The 19,723-nt window shown below is 26.1% G+C and overlaps 2 protein-coding genes and 1 further gene across 4 annotated transcripts in view; 2 read left to right on the forward strand and 1 right to left on the reverse strand.

Moving 5' to 3' along the window:
• Nucleotides 1-2,777, forward strand: part of LOC117179561 (DNA polymerase epsilon catalytic subunit A) — a 67,677-nt gene extending 64,900 nt beyond the window's left edge. For both annotated transcript variants that reach the window (XM_033371483.1, XM_033371484.1), the window contains one exon: nucleotides 2,361-2,777. In XM_033371483.1, the coding sequence (XP_033227374.1) occupies nucleotides 2,361-2,682 (322 nt within the window). In that variant the 3' untranslated portion in view covers nucleotides 2,683-2,777. The remainder of the gene's footprint in view (nucleotides 1-2,360) is intronic.
• An 842-nt stretch (nucleotides 2,778-3,619) lies between these two features.
• On the forward strand, nucleotides 3,620-3,778 carry LOC117180952.
• Nucleotides 3,779-10,807: 7,029 nt separating this feature from the next.
• Nucleotides 10,808-16,432, reverse strand: LOC117179800 (ATP synthase-coupling factor 6, mitochondrial). 2 transcript variants are annotated; one of them, XM_033371919.1, is made up of 4 exons: nucleotides 16,346-16,432; nucleotides 15,825-15,974; nucleotides 11,126-11,256; nucleotides 10,808-10,905 (listed from the first exon to the last, which is right to left on the reverse strand). In XM_033371919.1, exons 2-4 carry the CDS (start codon nucleotides 15,965-15,967, stop codon nucleotides 10,871-10,873), a joined length of 309 nt encoding a protein of 102 aa, XP_033227810.1. In that variant the 5' UTR covers nucleotides 15,968-15,974; nucleotides 16,346-16,432; the 3' UTR covers nucleotides 10,808-10,870. The 2 variants fall into 2 exon arrangements, with proteins under 2 accessions (XP_033227810.1, XP_033227811.1); XM_033371920.1 differs by having other exon boundaries at nucleotides 15,825-15,996; nucleotides 16,346-16,414.
• Between the last annotated feature and the right edge of the window lie 3,291 nt (nucleotides 16,433-19,723).

A 19,723-nucleotide genomic window follows, 5' to 3' on the forward strand; every position in this document is an offset into this window, starting at 1 on the left:
AAAATCTAATTAATTTATTGAAAATTCAACTATTTTGATGAAGTCATCTTTTTTGGTTTAAAATTAATCGCTTTTGTTTGAAAGTGAATTCTTGTTTTTTTTAATTCTACAATTATTTTTCGGGGATAGGATTAATTTCTTTGGATTCAAAATTCTATTATTTGGTCAAAAATTGCCTTACTTTGTTGGAAATTCAACTGTTTGTTGAAAATTCGTCTTTCTGGATAAAAAGTTGGTCCTTTTGGCTTGAAAATTCATCTTTTGGTAGAAAAGTAATTTTTTTATTGGAAATTTATTTTTCATGGTTGAAATTTAATTTTTTTATAATATAAAAGCCTAGTATCATATTTTTTGCAGAACTCATCTTTTTCGGTTAATGGTTCTACTATTTACTTGAAATTTATTTTTTTTTCTGAAAAATTAATTTTTTTGTTCAAGATCCATCATTTTAGTTCAAAATCCAACTATTGTTGAAAATCATTAATTGTGTTAATAATCCAACTATCTTGTTGAAAAAATAATTATTTTGTTGAAAATGTAACTGTTTTGATAAAGTCATCTTTTCTTTGGTAGAAAATTCGTCTTTTTTTGTTAAAAGTAAATTTTTTTTCATTGAAAGTATAGAATTTGATTGAAAATTTAATTAATTTATTAAAAATTCAACTATTTTGGCAAAGTCATCACTTTTGGATTAAAATTAATCGCTTTTGTTTGAAAGTGAATTCTTTTTATTTAACAAGTCTACAATTATATTTCGGGGTTAGAATTAATTTCTTTAGGTTAAAAATTCTACTATTTGATCAAAAATTTAATTACTTTGTTAAAAATTCAACTAGTTTGTTAAACAGTCATTTTTCAGTTGAAAATTCAACGGTTTTGTTGAAAATTCGTCTTAATGGATAACAAATTTGTCCTTTTGGGTTGAAAATTCATTTTTTGATAGAAAAGTAATTTTTTTAATTGAAAATTTATTTTTCAGAACTCATCTGCTTTGGATAATTATTCTACTATTTGCTTGAAATTCATCTGTTTTCTGAAAAAATAATGTTTTGTGATCAGTATCCATAATTTTAGTTGATAATCCAAATGTTTTGTTGAAAATCATTCATTTTGTTAATAATCCAACTATATTGTTGAAAAAATAATTATTTTGTTGAAAATGCAAATGTTTTTGCTTAAATTATTTTTATTTCGATAATTTGGTTGAAGATTCATCTTGGTAGGTTTAAAATTCAATTATTTGGTCAATGATTCAAATTTGTCGTTGAAAATGCGTCTATTTTTCTGGAAAGTTAAACTATTTAGTTGAAAAGTTATTTATTTTGTTAAAAATTCAACCATCTTGCTGAAATTTTAACTATTTTCTTAAAAAAAAAATGTTTTCGAAATTTATCCTTTTGGATTAGAAGTTCAACTGTCTTCTAAAAGATTCGTCTTTTTGGCCTGAATATTCAACTATTTATTTGAACATGTATTTATTTATTAAAAAATACAACTATTTCGTTGGAAAATTTATCTGTTTCTTGATTCATGTTTAATCTGTGTTTGAAAAATTGTATAATTGGGTAGACGATTCATCTTAGTAGGTTTAAAATTTAATTATTTGGTTACAAATTGTAATTTTTTGTTGAATATTCTTCTCTTTGCTTGAAACCTAAACTATTTATTTTTTTAAAAATTCAACTATCTGGTTGAAAATTTAATTATTGTGTTGGAAATTTAACTGTTTTGTTGAAAATTTTTCGTTTTGGATTGGAAATTCAATTGTCTTCTAAAAGATTCGTCAGCTATTTGTTGTTGTTGAAAATTCAACTATTTTGTTGAAAATCTATCTTTCTTGGTTACAAGTTAACTTTTTTTTGTTTTGAACATTCATCTATGTTTTTTTAAAACATTCAACTTTTTAGCTAGAAAACTCAACTATTTTCTTGAAAAATAATTTTTTTTTACTAGAAATTATACTATTTTGTTGAAAATGTAAATATTTTTAAACTTGAAATCTTAGGAATGTGATACCTGCACTAATGTTATTTAAAACAATTTATTACCCTATTATTCCGCGACTTTCTAAAAAAAATAACTCTATTTTCCCTGTTTTGTGAGCATTTAGGGCTGGCAAGTATGAAATTAATTTTAAAGTAATGCACATTATAAATTGTACCGGGAAACTTGTCATTTTTTACCTGGAAACACGGGGAGATATCCTGGAATTTTTTTAAGATAAGTTTTTTTTTTACATTTTAATCTAATTTTAATTTTTCTATATTTTAAAAACATTTTTAATTTCAATGAAGTAGCTGCCCTGCAAAAAAATTCTAATAAAATGAACATTTCCACCTCGATTTCCTCTAATTTTTTAGACAAGTTTGGAAATGTCCGATTTGCGAAATGAGCTACGACAACGACGAAATCGAAATGGCTCTCATAGATATCCTGAACAGAAAGACGATGGGCTACGTTCTCCAAGATTTGCAATGTCGCCGCTGCCTCGAAGTGAAAAAAGAGAACATCAGAGAACTTTGTCCATGTGGAGGGGATTTCAAAACGATGATTTCGAAAGAAGAGATGATACAATTCGCAACGGTTCACAGAAACGTATCTGCGAAATGTCAAATGGAGATTCTCTCTGATGCAATTGAAAATATGGGTCTCCTAGAATTTCCGAGAGTGAGCCTTGACTGAAAATTTGTATATATGTAACTATGTTTTACCTGCTGTGAATTTTTATCCGTTTCGTACTAATTTAGCAATAAATGAACACATTTTTTATACATACATACTATATGTTTTCCTTTCTTATCTTTTGTACCTTATTTACCAATTTCCTTCATCCTACGACCACTAAACTTGAAAAAACAGTCACATCAACTAAAATCGGGAATTTTTAAGAATCGTCAACAGCAATTCAAGATATTAGAAAACAAGACACTTTGAAAGAGACTTTCTTTGATTATGGCAATTGCAAATATTTCTTAAACGATTTATTTGCAAATTTTGTATGCTGCGAAGAAGTCGCTAATGATTCAATCGAGAAACTAAACCCAAAAGCTAAATATATTCTCCAAAATGCTCTAGAAACAGGCGAAATATGGAGATTTTGATTTTAGAATTTTGAAACAAAAAATATAAATTCTCAACAAAAAATGTAATAGGTTATATTTCAACCAAAAAATTTAACTTGAAGTAAAAAACAGTTTAATTCAACTAAGAAAGGAATTTTCAACTAAAATTATGAGTCCATAACAAAAAATTGATTTAAAAAAATTATGTTGTTCAACTATCGACTCAGCAAACATGTTTTGTAACTGTTTCAGATCCAAAAAGGAACTGTGTTCTATAACAGTTGTTGCAAGATGGTGACAGAACTGTTCTAAAAAAAAAAGTTAACCGTGTTCTAGCACACTGTGACAAAATTGTGACCGAACTGTTCTAGAACAAAAAGGTAACAGTATTCTAGAACACTGTGACATAATTGTGCCAGAATTGTTCTCAAACTACGTGGCAGCACTGTTCTGTAACAGTTGCTCTGGAGTTGTTCTAGAACAAACTGATCACAGAGGTTCTATAATATTTGTTTCAATATGTTTGTTCTAGAACTATGCCGTAACAGTGTTATATCGAAGTTCCAGAATCCTGTTACAAGTGTGATCTAGAACGAATTAGGAACAAAGATTTGTTCGCTAACACTAGCGTCGAGCTGACCCTTGCGAATATCCCTAATTTGGATATCTCGGACGTATAATTTTTGTTAGTCGGGACTGCGTACGCGCTATCCCGGATCAAATTATATCCATGGGAATGTCAAAATTTCCGCCTCGCAGGATATTTCGACGGGTTATCCCTGGAATAACCTGGGACATAAATGGGGTCAAATCGAATATCCCGGGATATCCTATTGCTTTGAGGGGCACATAACACTGTTCCATATTTGATAAATAACCGTTTTAGAACTTTTATAGAATTTTCCTAGATTTTTTACAACGCAGCGTACCAAAGTTCTAGAATTGTTCTAGAAATATGACAGATCGGTTGTCACGGCTTCGTTCTAGATCTCTTGAAGATTTGTTATACAACATTTTTAATTGAGTTCTAGGATTGTTCTAGAAACTTTACAGATTGGTTGTCACAGCGTTCTAGATTTGTTACAGAATTGTCACATAACACTGGTAACCAAGTTCTAGAAATGTTACAGATCGTATGTCACAGCGTTCTAGAACTGTTACAAAAATTTTCTAGCTTATGGGGTATAATGTAGTTACTCGCATGTTCGTAAACTGTTACCAACCTGTTCTAGAACACGTTCTTTTGTGTTCTTGAACAGTTACAGATATGTTCTGTAACCATGTTTGCTGAGGACGAATACCAAAAAGCTTCAATTTTGACACATAAAAAGTTGCGTAAATGTTAAACTTTTTAATTTAAGAGGAAATAAAGAAAGCACTTTTGAACTATTGGTTAGCTCTATTGAATCGTTAAAAACGCGCTTTGAAAAATATAAGCATGTGCGAGAAAGCCTTGGTTGAAGATTGATGAGCACCAAAAAGCTTCAATTTTGACACATAAAAAGTAACTTTTGCCTAATTTCGGGTCGAATTCGACCAAAATTTTCTACAGGGACACGAGTTAGGGGGGAAAAACCGATTTTCGAAAATTTGGCCCTTACGCCCTTATGCTATATGGCCCTTCAATTCTGAACAAAAAATGTAATAGATAATATTTGAATATATTTAAAAAATAATAATTAAAAACAGTTGAATGTATACAAAAATATAATTTTTAAGAAAATAGTTTAAGACACAACCAAAACAATGGCATTTTCAAACAAAAAGATTAAATTTATACCAAAAAGACGAATTTTCATAAAAATAGTTCAAAATTCAACCAAATAGTTGCATCTTTAGCCAAAAAGATTAAAAATATATCAAAAGATACATTTTTAAACCAAAAAGATAAATTTTTATCAAAATAGTTGAATTTTTAATAAAGAAGGATGACTTTTTCAACCATATAATAAATTTTTGAAACAAGAAAGATGATGCTCAATAAAAAATGTAATAGTTTATGTTTTAAACAAACAAATTTTATTTTACATAAAAACCTGTTAAATTAATCTAAAAAGCAAATTCCTAATCAAAGACATGAATTTTCAACTAAAATGATGCATCCTAAAAAAAAATGAATTTTTAATAAATTATGTAGTTCAACCTTGGGCCAACTAGTTGAATTTCCAAACAAAGAAGATGAAATCTTAACAAAAAATGCAATAGTCGGTATTTAGGCTTAAAAAATTTCCCTTAATTAAAAACAGTTGAATTCGTCCAGAAAAGACGAATTTTCAATGAAATAGTTAACTCAAAACCAAAACAGATTAATTTTCAACCACACAGTTCCATTTTTAAACAAAAAAATTTAATTTATACCACAAAAAAACAACGATTTTTTATCAAAATCGTTGAATTTCCAACAAAAGAGTTGCATTTTTAACCAAAAAGGTCAATTTACTTTATAACTAAGCAGGTAGGGTGTATTATGATCCTCAAATAAAATATAATCAATTTAGAATTAATTATTATATGGCTAGAATATGGCTTGGGTTTACACGTTAGCGAACTGCATATTTTAAAAAATTCTCATTTTTATAATTTGGTTATTTTCTTGAATAAGTTTTTAAATTTCTAATTTTTTTATTACTATCACCTTTTAGCTGGCATTAAAAAAATTGTTTGAACATATAAGAAATTTTAACTGATAACAATACATTAAAAACAAATTTAAACGTCTAAACACTAAGGAAATAAAAAAAGAAAAAGTAGGGTCATTGGAAAATGCGGAAATTTTGAACAGGTCTGTTAAAGCTAGTTAAAAAGAAAATGATAATTATAAAAATGACTTACAAAACGCGCTATCCATATGACATAAAAAGTTTTAAATAATAAATATCAATTTTCAACCAAATAGTTGTTATTTCGACTAAAAAATATCGGTTTACAACAAATGATGGAATAGTTAAATTTTCAGTTGAAATAATTAATTTTCATTTATTTTAAACGAAAAAAGAAGAATTTTCAAACAAGAAGATTAATTTGCTACCAAAAAAAGTTGAATTTGAAACTAAAAAAGATCCGTTTTCAACCACGAATGGAATATTTAAATTGTTAGTTAAAATAATTTATTTTTAACAACAAAAAAAAAAAACAATCTTCAACCAAACAGTTAAATTTCCAATGAAATTGATGAATTGTTAACTCTAACGATGAAGCTTTAACTGAAATAATTGAATTTTAGACAAACAAGATGAATTTTTAACTGAAATTATGAAATATTCAACTGTATTAGTTAAATTTCCAAGCAAAATGATAAATTTACAAATAAAATTCTGAAAATTTGATTTGAATACTTGAATTTTTAACAAAAAAGGCGGATTTTCAAACAAGATTATTTTGTAATTAAAAAAAAACATTTTTTTAAAACAAAATACATGAATTTTTCACAAAATAATTGATTTTTGAACTAAAAAGGAACAAAATTTCAACCAAATATTTGGGTTTTTAATTAAAAAGAGATCAATTTTCAACCAAAAATGGAATGGTTACATTTTCATTAAAAAATAAAAATAATTTTAAACCAAACTGATGATTTTTTAAGTAAAATGAAGATTCATCAAATGAAATAGTTGAATTTTCAACTAAATCGATGAATTTTTAACCAAATAGCTGAAACTGGAAATAAAAAAATCAATTTTTAACCAAAAATGCAAGTTATAATTTTTTTAACACTTTCGTTTTCTAACAAAGTGATGAATTTTCAACTAAAATGATAATTTGCAACCTGAATAGTTTAATTTTAAATCAAAATGTGAATTTTTAGCAAAAAAAAGTAATTTCTAACAAAAAAGACGATTTTTCAACTAAAGAAAATAATTTCTCAAACCCAAATTCAATATAAATATATTATTATTAATTAAATTATAATTAAATATATTAATAAAATAAAGATATAAATAATATAATCTTCGGTTTGAAAACAAAATAATTGAAAAAGAAATGTCAGCAAAATAGTTAGTTTCAACTGTGATAATTTAATTCTCAGTAAAAAAAATTACTTATAGGCAAAGAAAAAAAGCGAAGTTTCTATTAAAAGCTCAGTTTTCAACCAAAAATAGATGAATTTTCAACTAAAATGATAAACCTTCGAGAAAAAGTTAGTTTTTAACGAAAAGGTTTAACTTTGAACGAATTAATACAATTTTCATTCAATGAAATATAAATTCTGAACGAAAAATGTAGAAGTTGATATTACAATAAAAAATGATTGTAATTTCTAATCAAATACAGTTTATTTTTATCAAAAAAGACGACTTTTCAACATTAGTTGAATTTTTAACTATGAAAGTTTTTTCTCTCAAGAGAGAGAAAATTTTTTTTTTAAACTGGTAAATTTCCAACAAAATACATGCAGTTTGAACGAGATATTTGATTTTTTAACTAAAAATTATTCATTTTCAACCAAAAATAGAATATTTAAATTTTCATTAAACAAAAAAATAGTTCAATACAGTACAATAAAACTACTTTCACAAATGAAGAGTAGGGTGGTCCAAAAATGCATGGCCAAATTTTTTTGCATGCTATAGGGCTACGACCTCGCCCCCCCCCCCCCCCCCCCCCCCATTTTCATTCCACATCCGAAAAAAGAAATTCCGTAATTTTGTATTTTAAAAATTTTTTATTTTAACATGTGCCGGTTTTGACTTGAAGTGTCCCATGTAAAATTCATGGGGAAAAATCACTTTTTTGAGCTTTTAAAATAATTTTTTAGGGTTTGCAAAAGTGTGACACGGATAAGTATGGGGGCCTGTAGAGAATTATCTATCAAAAATTTTCCTGTATCGAGCATATGAGTTTGACACCCCTAATACACCCCCACGAGTACCTGAAAACTACCCTTAAAACCAAAAATGTCAGTTCTTCATGAAATTGACCTTTTGAACACTGTATTTTTGTCTTTTTTTTACTTAAAATTATTAATATTGGTCTAGTGGAATATTTATTATATAGAACTACTGTTTTTAATAGTCCAGTAGACTAATAGTAATAATTATAAGGGAAAAAAACAAATTTTCGAAAAAAATTATTTAAATAAATTCCATTTGTTTAATAATTCAAAATTAATTAACCAATGATAATAAATATGCCACTAGACTAATATTAATAATTTTAATTTAAAAATACCAGAATACAGTGCTCAAAAGGTCGATTTCATGTAGAATTAACATTTTTTGTTTTAAGGGTAGTTTTCAGGTACTCGTCGTGGTGTGTAGGGGTGTTAAACCCATATTTCTGATACATTAAATGCTTCGTTGGATAATTCTCTACAGCCCCCCATTTCCCGTCACATTTTTTCAAACCCTAACAAATTATTCCAAAAAGTGATTTTTTCCCATGAATTTTACATGGGAAACTTTAAGTCAAAACCGGCACCTGTAAAAATAAGATAAAATTAAAAAATAAAATTAGGGAATTTATTTTTTCGGTTTTATAGACTAATATTAGCTAAAGATGTTCCAATATTATACATTGAGCAACATTTTTTATACACAAATTATTTGTTGAAAAAATGTTTCCTATGATTTTCCATAATCATAGTTTTTTATAGTTATATTGCAAGAAATTTGAATGGAAATTATATGATATTAAAAAAAATTTCTCCTAAGATTATAATTCTTTATATTATAAACAAATTTTATGAATATATGTAGTAATAAGGCATTATCGATAGAAAAATTCGTTTTTTTCGATGTACATTTTTTAAAATTCGGAACTTTATGATATTTGTAGCAAAACACATAATTTTTTTATTAACCTTACGATCTTCTAAACAAATTTAATTAAAAAAGTGCATTATTCGGGCATTTGTCGGCAGAAAAATTCGATTTTTTCAGTGCCAGTATTTTCAGATGGGAACTTCATGGAAATTTCAGCAACAGTCATAATAAGTTGATAAATTTTATTATTTCTTTAAACAAATTTGATGAACATATGCATTAATCAGGCATTTATCTACAGAAAAATTCGTTTTTTTTCTATGTCAATAGTTTTAATTAGGATATGGAAAAAAAATAAATTTTCCATTGACAGATGCTCGACTAATGCATTTGTTTATTAAATTTGTTTTTAAAAATATATAAAATTTATCAACCAATTATGAATTTCGCTGATATCATCATGAACTTCCCAATTAACAAGACTGAAATCGAAAAAAAAAAATTTATTATGAAGATCCTAATTAAAAGTCTGATACCGAAACAAAAAAGAATTTTTCCGTCGACAGATGCCCCAATAATGCATTTGTTTATTAAATTTGTTTTTGAAAAATCATAATATTGATGAAGTTCCCAATTGAAAAAATAAGCATTGAAGAAACCGAATTTTTCTGTCGACAAACGCCCGAAAAATGAATTTGTTTAAAAAATCATAAGATTGACCAAAGGATTTGTTGATAACAAATTTTTTTTGTATATTGTCTAATAATGGAATATCTTTAACTAATGCTATTTTATACAACTTAAGCGATTTCAACCATTATCCTGTTATTGACAAGCACCGGGAACGTCAAATAGAAAAAAGGCAATTTTTTTTGTCATATTTGTTTGTTTATAAAAAAATTGAAAACCTAATTCAAAAATCAGGCTCAATAACTCTTTTAGAAATCTTATTAGCTTTTTTTTTCATTTTTTTCTGTCAAATCGATGAAGATTTGTGGGCTGTACGATAATCTGAACCGAACAAGTCATTTTTCTTCCCAATGTGCGGCACTTGTAGGGCATTAAAAAAGAAACATTTTTCTTCTCTTGACTTTTTTTCATGTCGTGCGTTATTTGACTTAAAATGTTTATTTTATTGTGTTTTTTGGAATTTTGTAAATACTATAACTCTGGTAAATGCTTCTATAAAAAAAAGTAATCAGGATAGTTTGTCTTTTCGAATGCTATGAATATCCGTAGAGAAATTTAAAAAAAAAGTGGTCTCAAAAATATTCAAAATGTGCTCATTTTTTGAATTTTTATCCAAAATGGCTGTTTAGCGAACTCGACCTTTATTTTAAGATAGTAAAAAAATTGAACAAAGGAAAGTCCAATCATTCAATTCTTTCGAAAGTTATCGAACTAACAAAAAAAACCATCCACAGACACATTTGTTGTAAAAACCTGTTTTTCGGATTCAGGGGTCTCAAAACGTGGACATTTCACAAAAACTGGGGGGGGGGGGGGCGTCAAATTTTACACAAATCTAAAACCTTCTTTGATGAGAATGTAATTAAAGAAACTCACGAAAAAATTCCCTAACTACAAAAAAATCCCTGACTTTTCCAAGTATATAAAAATTTGACAAACCTTTGTTGAAATTACCAATTCTACAACCTCTCTTATGTTCATGAACTCTCTTCTTTTCTTTTTTGTTAGTTAAAAATTTATCTAAAGTGTGGTTATTTTTAAAATAAACGTTCATATTAAATTTTCTTGAAGGATCACCTTAATCTTTCAGAAGAACTTCGAACTATGGTAAGGTAACTTTAAGAACAGTTTTTGTGTAATTTTCTAAAAATGTCTTTTTTTTCTATAATGGGAGAATTTTATATTTCATTAAGATGATCTTTGATGATTAAACTAAATTAATTTTTTAATTGCTTTTCTAATCCCAAATATAAATTTCCATTAATTATACTAAAATTCGCTAGAATGCATAGTGCTCGATTTTCTAAGTAAGTAATGGAAAAAGGTCTGTTCATGTGGGCCATAAAACAATAATTTTTTTTGGATTCATCTTACATTCCTTTTATTCTACAACATAACAATAATTTATTCATGATTTCACTTGGTTATGACATCAACTTCCACTTTTGGATCTGCAAGAAAAGAGAAACGAGAAATTTAAAATCCACGGAAATATTTAATGATTTTTAGAGGGTCTGGAGATTTTTACTTGTCGGGGATATGAAGAGGTAGATCTGGACGGTCAATTTCAGGATTTTGAGGACCTATTTCAAACATTTGTGGATCTATTTCAGGATCTGAAAACATTAGGAAAATCTGGTTCGGTGTTGAGTGTTAAAATTTTTCATTTACCTGTGAATTTGAACTGAGGGAACTGGGTCATATCGGTTCCGGCATCTCCACCAAATTGTTTCACAATCTTTTCCAACTCTTGTTTCCTTTCACGCTCGATTTCTGGCGTTGGGTCCACCAATTTACCGCCCCTAAATTTTTAAAAGAAATGTTTAGTTTATTTCAAATGTTTCAGTGATTTCAAAGATTTTTTTTCAAGAGATTTCTAATTTGGAACAAGAAATTTTGAAAAAGAATTATAATTCTGAGTTGGAACAACAGCTAATTTTTTGCTATAAGAATTTAAATTCTGATTTGGAACAAAGAATTTGGTAAAAGCAGTGTTTCTGAATTTAAGCATGCATTTTTTAAATTCTCTAAATCAGAATGAAAATTATTTTACAAAATTCCCGTTTCATGTCCCTGTTAGAAATTCGAAAGTATCATTATTTACGGAAATTTCCTGTTCCCAGCTATAATTACATTTATTTTTTTAAATTGCTTGTTCACAGAATTTTCATTGCTTTTGCAAATTCCCTATTTATAAATCAGAATACATTTTTTTAATTTTCAGTTCCATTTTAAAAATTAGCTGTTTCAAAATAAAAATATAATTCATTATGAAATCCCCTATTCCAAAATCAAAATTATAATACTTTACCGAAATTAAAAATACATTTTTTTATTTATTCCCGGTTCCAAATTAGAATTATGATTCTTTTCGAAAATTCCCTCAACCGAGTCACAACTAAATTAATTTTCAAAATTCCTGTTCCATAGCAGAATAATAATTATTTAAAAAATGTTCTATTGTAATTCAGAAATTTAGCAATTCCATTTTTCCAATATTTGGAAGAGGAAAGTTTCAAATTGTGCGAATTTTGAGTTGGAATAGAAATTTTTTTTATTCTCTTCTTGTACATTTAATTAATTCCGTATCCTAAAAATTACTGATACAGAGTAGCCGGTTTATTCAGATAAAAATATTCCCGGTTCGCAAACATTTTTCACGGTCAATAAAATAAAAAATTCGCACTCTAAAGCTAAAAAAAATGTCCATTTGAGGTAATAAAAACTAAGCTGCAAATCATTTTAGGCAATTTTAAGCTAGAAAAATTAAAAAATTTAGTGATTACACTTTATTTATAAACTGAACACTTTCTAAATTTCAAGTTGAATTATTTTTATTTCAAACAGCTTAAAAAGATTTAAAATTTTATTTTAGAATTTTAAAAAATCTACATATTATTTAACATATTTTCAAATTTTAAATTATTTAAAAATTTTTTTTAAACTTCTAAAAATTAAAAAAATGATATATTCCTAAAATCGTTTCTAAATTTTTTTTAATTCCTGAAAAATAACAAATATTTCCTTCAATTCTTCCAGAATCATGTTTGGCAATTTTGAAATTTTTTAAAATATTCTCTTAAAATTAATTTTTCAAAATAAAAAAACTCATTTTTAATTTTTCTAGGAATCTCAAAAAAATGTTTTTTATTCTTTTGAAGCCTTTCGCAACTCTTAAAAAGCTTCTACATTTTTTGTCCGAAATCTGAAAAAAACTGTATTTTTTTATTAAATTCTGCCATCTTTTCAGAACTTTGAATATCTTTTCAACTTACTCGATTTTTTTCTAGGATTTATTAATACATACAAATTCGACAATTTTGCTTACAAATTAAAAAGATTTCAAATAGAACAATTAAAATTGTAACGTTAGAAGTTTTTTTTTAGTTTTTAATCTTTTTATTATAATTACTGATTTTAAACGAACATTCAAATATTTCTAAATATTAGGCAATTGATGTTTTTCTTGATTAAAAAATTTCAAATTTTAGACTAAAATAGTAGTTGAAATTAAAAAATTTGATAATAATAATTAATTATTAAGAATAAGAATTTTCTTGTAAAATCAATTATTATTCAAATTTTAAATCTTAAAATACAGTAAAATTTTGATAATCATTATATTATATTATATCATTATATAACAACTGAACTAATTTTTTTTAAACTGCTAAAAACAAACTTGAACAGATTCTTTTTTCTAAAAATTTGTAAAATTCCCGGTCAAAAAGTAAATTCACGGTCATTTCCCATTAACAAACTGAAAATTATACTTCTTTACTCAAATTTTAGAAGATTCCCTATCCTGAAGTAAAAATTATATATTCAAAGTGTAACTCTTGAATTTTTTAAATTAAAGTTTAAAAGTTTTTAAATTAAAAAATTGTCTATTTGATTGTTCAATAATTGACACGTATAAACTGGAAGGTACTAGCACTTTTCAACTGAATAATTTCAAGTTTAATGAATTTAAACTGCAAAGCTAAGAATTTTTTACATTCATAAATTATAAAGTTCAAAGATTTAGATTAAGTTGTAAAAATATAAATCCAGGTTAACATTTTCGATACTCTAAATTAAAGAATCAATCAATTAGCTTAAAAAATTGACGAAAATATATTATTCAGTTATTTTAAGCAATTAAATATTTTAAAATTTACATTTTTTCGACTTAAAAGTTCTCAAATTAGAATTTAAATGATTTTCATTTTAAATAGTTAAGCATCCTTGAAAAAATTAAAAATTAATTTAGAACTTGAAATAATTTCAAATAATTTTAACGCAGTGTGTTTACCGAAAAAATTTGGTTATTCGTGACGAAATTTCGGTGCAAATTCTCACAACCTAATTTAAAACAAAATGTGGATTTTTGCAGTTTACAAAAAATGTAGAGGCTTTTTATGAATTGTGAAAGGCTCCAAACGAATAAAAACATTTTCTCAAAATTCCTAGGAAAATTGAAAATGATTCTTCATTTTGAAAAATTATTTTAACAGAATATTCAAAATGATTTCAAGAGAATTCCAATATTGCGAAAAACGACCCGGGAAGAATTTAAGGATTTTTTAAAAAATGTTAAGATTTTTTAAAAATTGTAGGAAAAATGTTATTCAGTTTAAAAAATGTTTAGAAGTTATGAAAATTTTTTAACAAACATCATTTAAATTACTTGATGTCATTTTAAGTTTTACATTAATTTTGAATCTTTTCAAAACTTCTGAATTTCTCTTAAAATTACTCAAATTTTTGTACAAATAATACTTGTTCAATTATTATTTATAAATCAAAATTAAAAAATTTCGCTTACAAATTAAACATTTTATTAAGTAGAACAATAAAAATTGTGACGTTAAAATGTTAAAAGCTTTTCGAAATTTTAACAATTCAAAGCTTTCTATGTCAAAGAATTAAGTTTCAAATTGTTTATTTTAAAATATTTAGCTTCAATTTAGTCTTCTTAAATTACAAGTAAAATATTACTGAATATTAAATAATTATCTTTTTTCTTAATCACATTTTTTTTAGTTAAATGGGTTAAAAATTTAATAATTTAGACTGAAACAATATTTTTAATTTAATAAAAGCCTTTAATTACGAAACTGGAAATTCTTTAACTTTCAACGGATTTAGAATCGTTTTATCAAATCAATTATTGTTCAGTTTTTAATACTTCAAGTACAGATCCATTTTTAAAAGTGTTTATTTTTTTTTTAATATATTTATTTACAGTTGATAAAATAAAACTGTTTTTTATCAAATATTTTCAACTTCAAACGTTTTTAATTTTTAATTGGTTCAGTCTTCAAGACTTCACGTAAAAATTCTTTAAATTAAAAATATAAGCTTAAAAATAAAAATCGAAAATAGAGAATTTTTCAGATAAATGATTTTCGAATTACGCAGTATAAACTGAATGACATCATAATTGAAAAAGATATCAATTCAACTAATTGTTTTAAAAACTGTTGAAATCGAACTTGGACAGGTTTTTCTTCTGAAAATTTGTAAAATTCCCGGTCAAAAAATAAATTGACAGTCATTTCCCGGTTTTTCCCGGTCTTAGAAAATTCCCGGTCCAGCGACCACCTTGAATATCTTAATGAATTTCAAAGAATTTATTCAAAAGAATTGAAGGATTTGCAAATTTTTTAAATATTTCTATGTATTCTCAATTACTTTAAAGAATTTAAGCTATTTTAGTGAATTTAAAATAGAGTTCAAGAATTTTATAAGGATTTCCAAGATTTTAAGGGGTTTTAAAAGATTATAAGGATTTTTCAAGGTCTTTATAAAATTTCAAAATATCAATTCAGCTAATTATTTTAAAAACTGTTGAAATCGAACTTGGACAGATTTTTCTTCTGAAAATTTTTTTAAATTCCCGGTCAAAAAATAAATTGACTGTCATTTCCCAGTTTTTTCCGGTCTCAGAAAATTCCCGGTTTCCCGGTCCAGCGGCCACCCTGATTAACACTAAAATTCAAATTTTTAATATTTACAGAAATTCGCAGTTCCAATCCAAAATTATAATTCTGTGCGTAAATTCATGTTTCAAAGTAAAAATTATAATTCTTTACGGGACTTTCCTGCCCCAATTGTAAAAATTCAATTTCTTATTGAAATTTCCTGTCTCAAACTCAAAATTATAATTCTTTACCCAAATTCCCTGCTCCGAACTCAAAATTATAATTCTCAACGAAATTTCATGTTCTAAAGTGACTATAAAATTAAAATTATAATTCTTTACAGAAATTCGTAGTTCTAACTCAAAATTATAAAATTTGTACCGAAATCTCGACAAATAGACCCTTTATCAGTTCTATATGTACCGAGAACTACTAAATTAAACTTTAAATGTAAGAAAACTTACGAGCTCTTTGACTTGTATTCTCGGATTTTGTCAACAAACAATTGCTGAATAGGATCGGTAGCCTTTTGCAAAGCAGGTGCAGTAATTCCGATGTTCCTCTTGATGATTTTTGGACCCAAAACCGTAATCCTTCGTGACAGCATTTTTAATCTAAAAAATTAAAATGTTCGCTCTACCATAAAATGACAGTTTTCGAGGATTATTATCAGTTTTAAAGGTATTACAGAATTGATAATATATCACTCAAAATTTTTTCTATTCCAAGAAGTACATAGGCACTTGGCAATTAATAAACTCTAGTGAATTTTTTATTTAATAAATGAAATTTTACATTTTCTATTATGTAATAACGTGAGTAGGATTGTAGGTTATGCGAGGTTAACGAGAACTTTTAAGATAATTTTAATTAAAGAAGAAATACTTGGAGCTTTGAATATAAATCAGAAAAAAATATAGAAGATGGGTTATTTTTTTATATTAACTAATGATCAGTTTTATAGTTTTCTTTTAAAAGTCCTTACTTTTTGAGTTTTTGTTCGGTACTAATGTGCCAGAAATCAGCTGCTGCGAATCAATATGGCCGACAAAAACTACGAGAATCTACAGGACTAATGAACAGTTGTAGAAAAATTTAAAAATACTAAGTTTTCTATGTAACAATAAATAATAGTATTTCTTAATTTAAGAAATGATTAATGGCAGGCAATTTATTGAACAGACAATTAAATAATTGATTATATGTTTCTCAACGGACTTAGTCGTAAGTTTAAATCTTGCAGTGTTGCCAATCTAGATTTGACACTTCATCCTGTCCTCTTTAAAAAAATATATTTTACAAAATAGATGAATGTTCAATAAAATAGTTAAATTTCAACCGAATAGATGAATGTTTATATAAAATAATGAATCTTTAATAAAAAAGTTATTTAAAAAAAAAGTTCATCTTTTAGATCAAAAGTTGAATTTTCGACCAAAAAAGTTAAATTTTAACAAAGTAATTGAATTTGCAAGAAAAAAAGACGATTTCTAAAAAAAAAAATTGGTTGATATTCAAAGAAAAACCCATTTTTATTTTAAGTCAAAAACAATTATATCAATTATATATATTGAATATGATATTACATAGCAGAAATCTTTTTAAATATTCGCTTAAAATAAAATGTGTACACTAAAAAATCATTTGGAATTTTCTCAGAAATCTTAGGGTTGAAATCTTTTTGTTAAATATCAGATATAAATCAAATTTGTTATAAAATTTTCTGATTTTACAAAAATTGAAAACATTTTCTTCAAAATCTTCTGGGTACATTCATTTACGAAAATTTAGGAAATCATTTAAAATGTCTTAAATCATTTTAAATATTTGATTTTAATTACTTAAAAAAAAACAATTAAATTTTCCCTGGAATCAAAATTAAAAGTTTTCCTACAATTTTTTTTTAATCTTGAAAGAATTAAAAAAATTGTCTTAAAATCTTCCAGATTATTTTTCGACATATTTTGAAATCATCAAAGGGATTTCGAAGATTTTCGATAGGATTGGGAGAAACAAAATTTTAGGCTGGTTTAATTGCTGAATTTGGCTATTTAAAGAAGTTTTTCCTTTTTTTTTAATTACAAAAGATTTCTTAATATTGCTACTACCTCGAAGAAGTATCTAGAAAATTTCTATGAAATTTTATTTTAATTTACAGGATTTTACCTAATTTAAGGATAGATTAAAGTAAATTTAACAAATATTTTGAAAAATTCCCACTTGGAAAAAATATTAAAACATTTGATACGTTTTCCAAAATCTTGCAGTTAAACAAATTTCAAATTTTATTTTGAAATATTCCTAAATGTACATTTTCTTTCAAGTTTTTTGAAAAATTTTAATTTATGAGCATTTTTCTTACAAATTTGCAATTAAAAATTGCCTTAAAATCTTCAATATTCTTTTTTAACTATTTTTGAACACAGTTTTTTTGTACATTATTTATTTGTTACTAAAAGTTTAAATATTCAGTGTTTCGTGAAGCATTCTTATTCTTCATTTGAAAATTTAAATATTAGATTGAAAATTTCTGTATTTTGTTGAAACTTTGTCTTTTGTGGTAGAACATTAATTTTCTTAGTGACTAATTCACTTATTTTTTTAAAAATTCAGAACTTTGATCAAAAATTCAACTATTAGGTTCAAAATTAGTATAAAAATTCGAATAGTTGGTTGAAAATTCATGTATTTTGTTAAAAATGAATATTTTTTGGCAGAAAATCACTCTTTCTGGTTAAATATTCATTTGTTAGGTTTGAAATGATTTTTTTTGATATTTCAAATTAATTTTTAACTGAAAATTTCACTATTCCATTTTTCGTCGAATTTTTTTTATAAATAATTAATCTTTTTGGTCGAAAATTCATCTTTTAGTTTGAAAATGTAACTGCTTTGTTGCAACTTATTTTATTTGAAATGATTATTATTTTATTCAGTTAATTTTATCATACAACTTCTTTCTTTAACTGAAAATGAAACAATTCTATTTTTGGCTTACATTTTTTGTTATTGTGAAATTTCTTTTTTTTTTTCAAGATCCCTAGGGTTCACTGTGATCTGTTGGAAATTCGTATTTTTCGGTTTAATTCAACTGTTATTTATTCAAAATTCAAATATTGTTAGGTGCTAATAATAATTACACCAAACTCTCGGATTATGTCCCTCCGTTCCCGGGCTTCCTATAACTTCTGGTCCACGCAGTTTCTCAGGAGTGGGGCGAGAGAAGGTTGCGACTATCGCTTCGGAAGAACCGTAGTGCGCGAGTACTCAGTGAGTATATTGCGCAAAATTATGCATTACAATTGAAAACGGTTCAGGCGTCCCTGACTGTTTACTTTTGGATCCCCCCGACTTGTGCCTAAGGCTATTTGTAGGCAACCCCCGAGACTAGACAGAATCCAAGAGTTTGATATATTACACTTTTCATTGAGAATTAATATTATTTGGTTGAAAATTCATTTATTTTACGTGCATGCCTTATTTAATTTCAGGATGACCCCTCATATAATTCTGTATAGCTGTTTTCACCGAAAGCTTTTTAAATATATTAAGAAAAAACATTTTTTACATTCGAATTATTAATCTTCTTGGTGTGAGGTTGTTTTTATACCTAAAAAAAATTAGAACGGTCAGGGAAAATGAAAACTTGGTCAGGGAAAACTGGAAAAGTCAGAGAAAGTTAAGCCTTTGATTATTTATATTTTTTTGCTAAATAACATTAATCTTAAACTTATTAAAGGGATAAATAAATTATTTAAGAAGTTCAGCATTTTAAGCTACGAAAATCTCAAAACAGTGATTTTTTAGCAATTTTTGTTTCTTCAAAAGATTTTCATCTGCGAGAATATCAATTTTGAATTGAAGAAGCAAAAATTAACTCCAGGGGATAAATTTTGGTTTTCAAAAATAATTATTTCAATTTAAGTAACGCAATGAAAATATTGAAAAATGTTAATTTTTTATCTGTTCTAAAAATACAACTTTTGATCATCTCAAATGCAAATTTTGATTTTCCTGAAAAATGTTTAATTAGACAATCTTCATTTTCGTATTGTGCACACAAATATGACATTCTTTGTCACTGCCCTTCAACTGAAACTTAATTCTTAATTATTTGTGTAAAATTTGCATAATTTTGAAAAAGGGAAAACAATGCTTTCGAGATTTTCGTGAGATACCTATTTTTTAATAGGATACTTAATAGAATTTTATTAATATTTAAACTTTTCCCGCCTCAATATTTAAATCTTTGGTCGTTATGTTGTCATCTTGTCGTGTCTGTGTAAACAGGAAAAAAGATCCGACCAATGACGACGCGTCCCCCACCCACGTTCGGGAGATCGGCTCCAGGAGAAGAAAACAG

Source organism: Belonocnema kinseyi, chromosome 9, assembly GCF_010883055.1.
Source record: "Belonocnema kinseyi isolate 2016_QV_RU_SX_M_011 chromosome 9, B_treatae_v1, whole genome shotgun sequence".
In the NCBI taxonomy this organism is placed as follows: Eukaryota; Metazoa; Arthropoda; class Insecta; order Hymenoptera; family Cynipidae; genus Belonocnema; species Belonocnema kinseyi.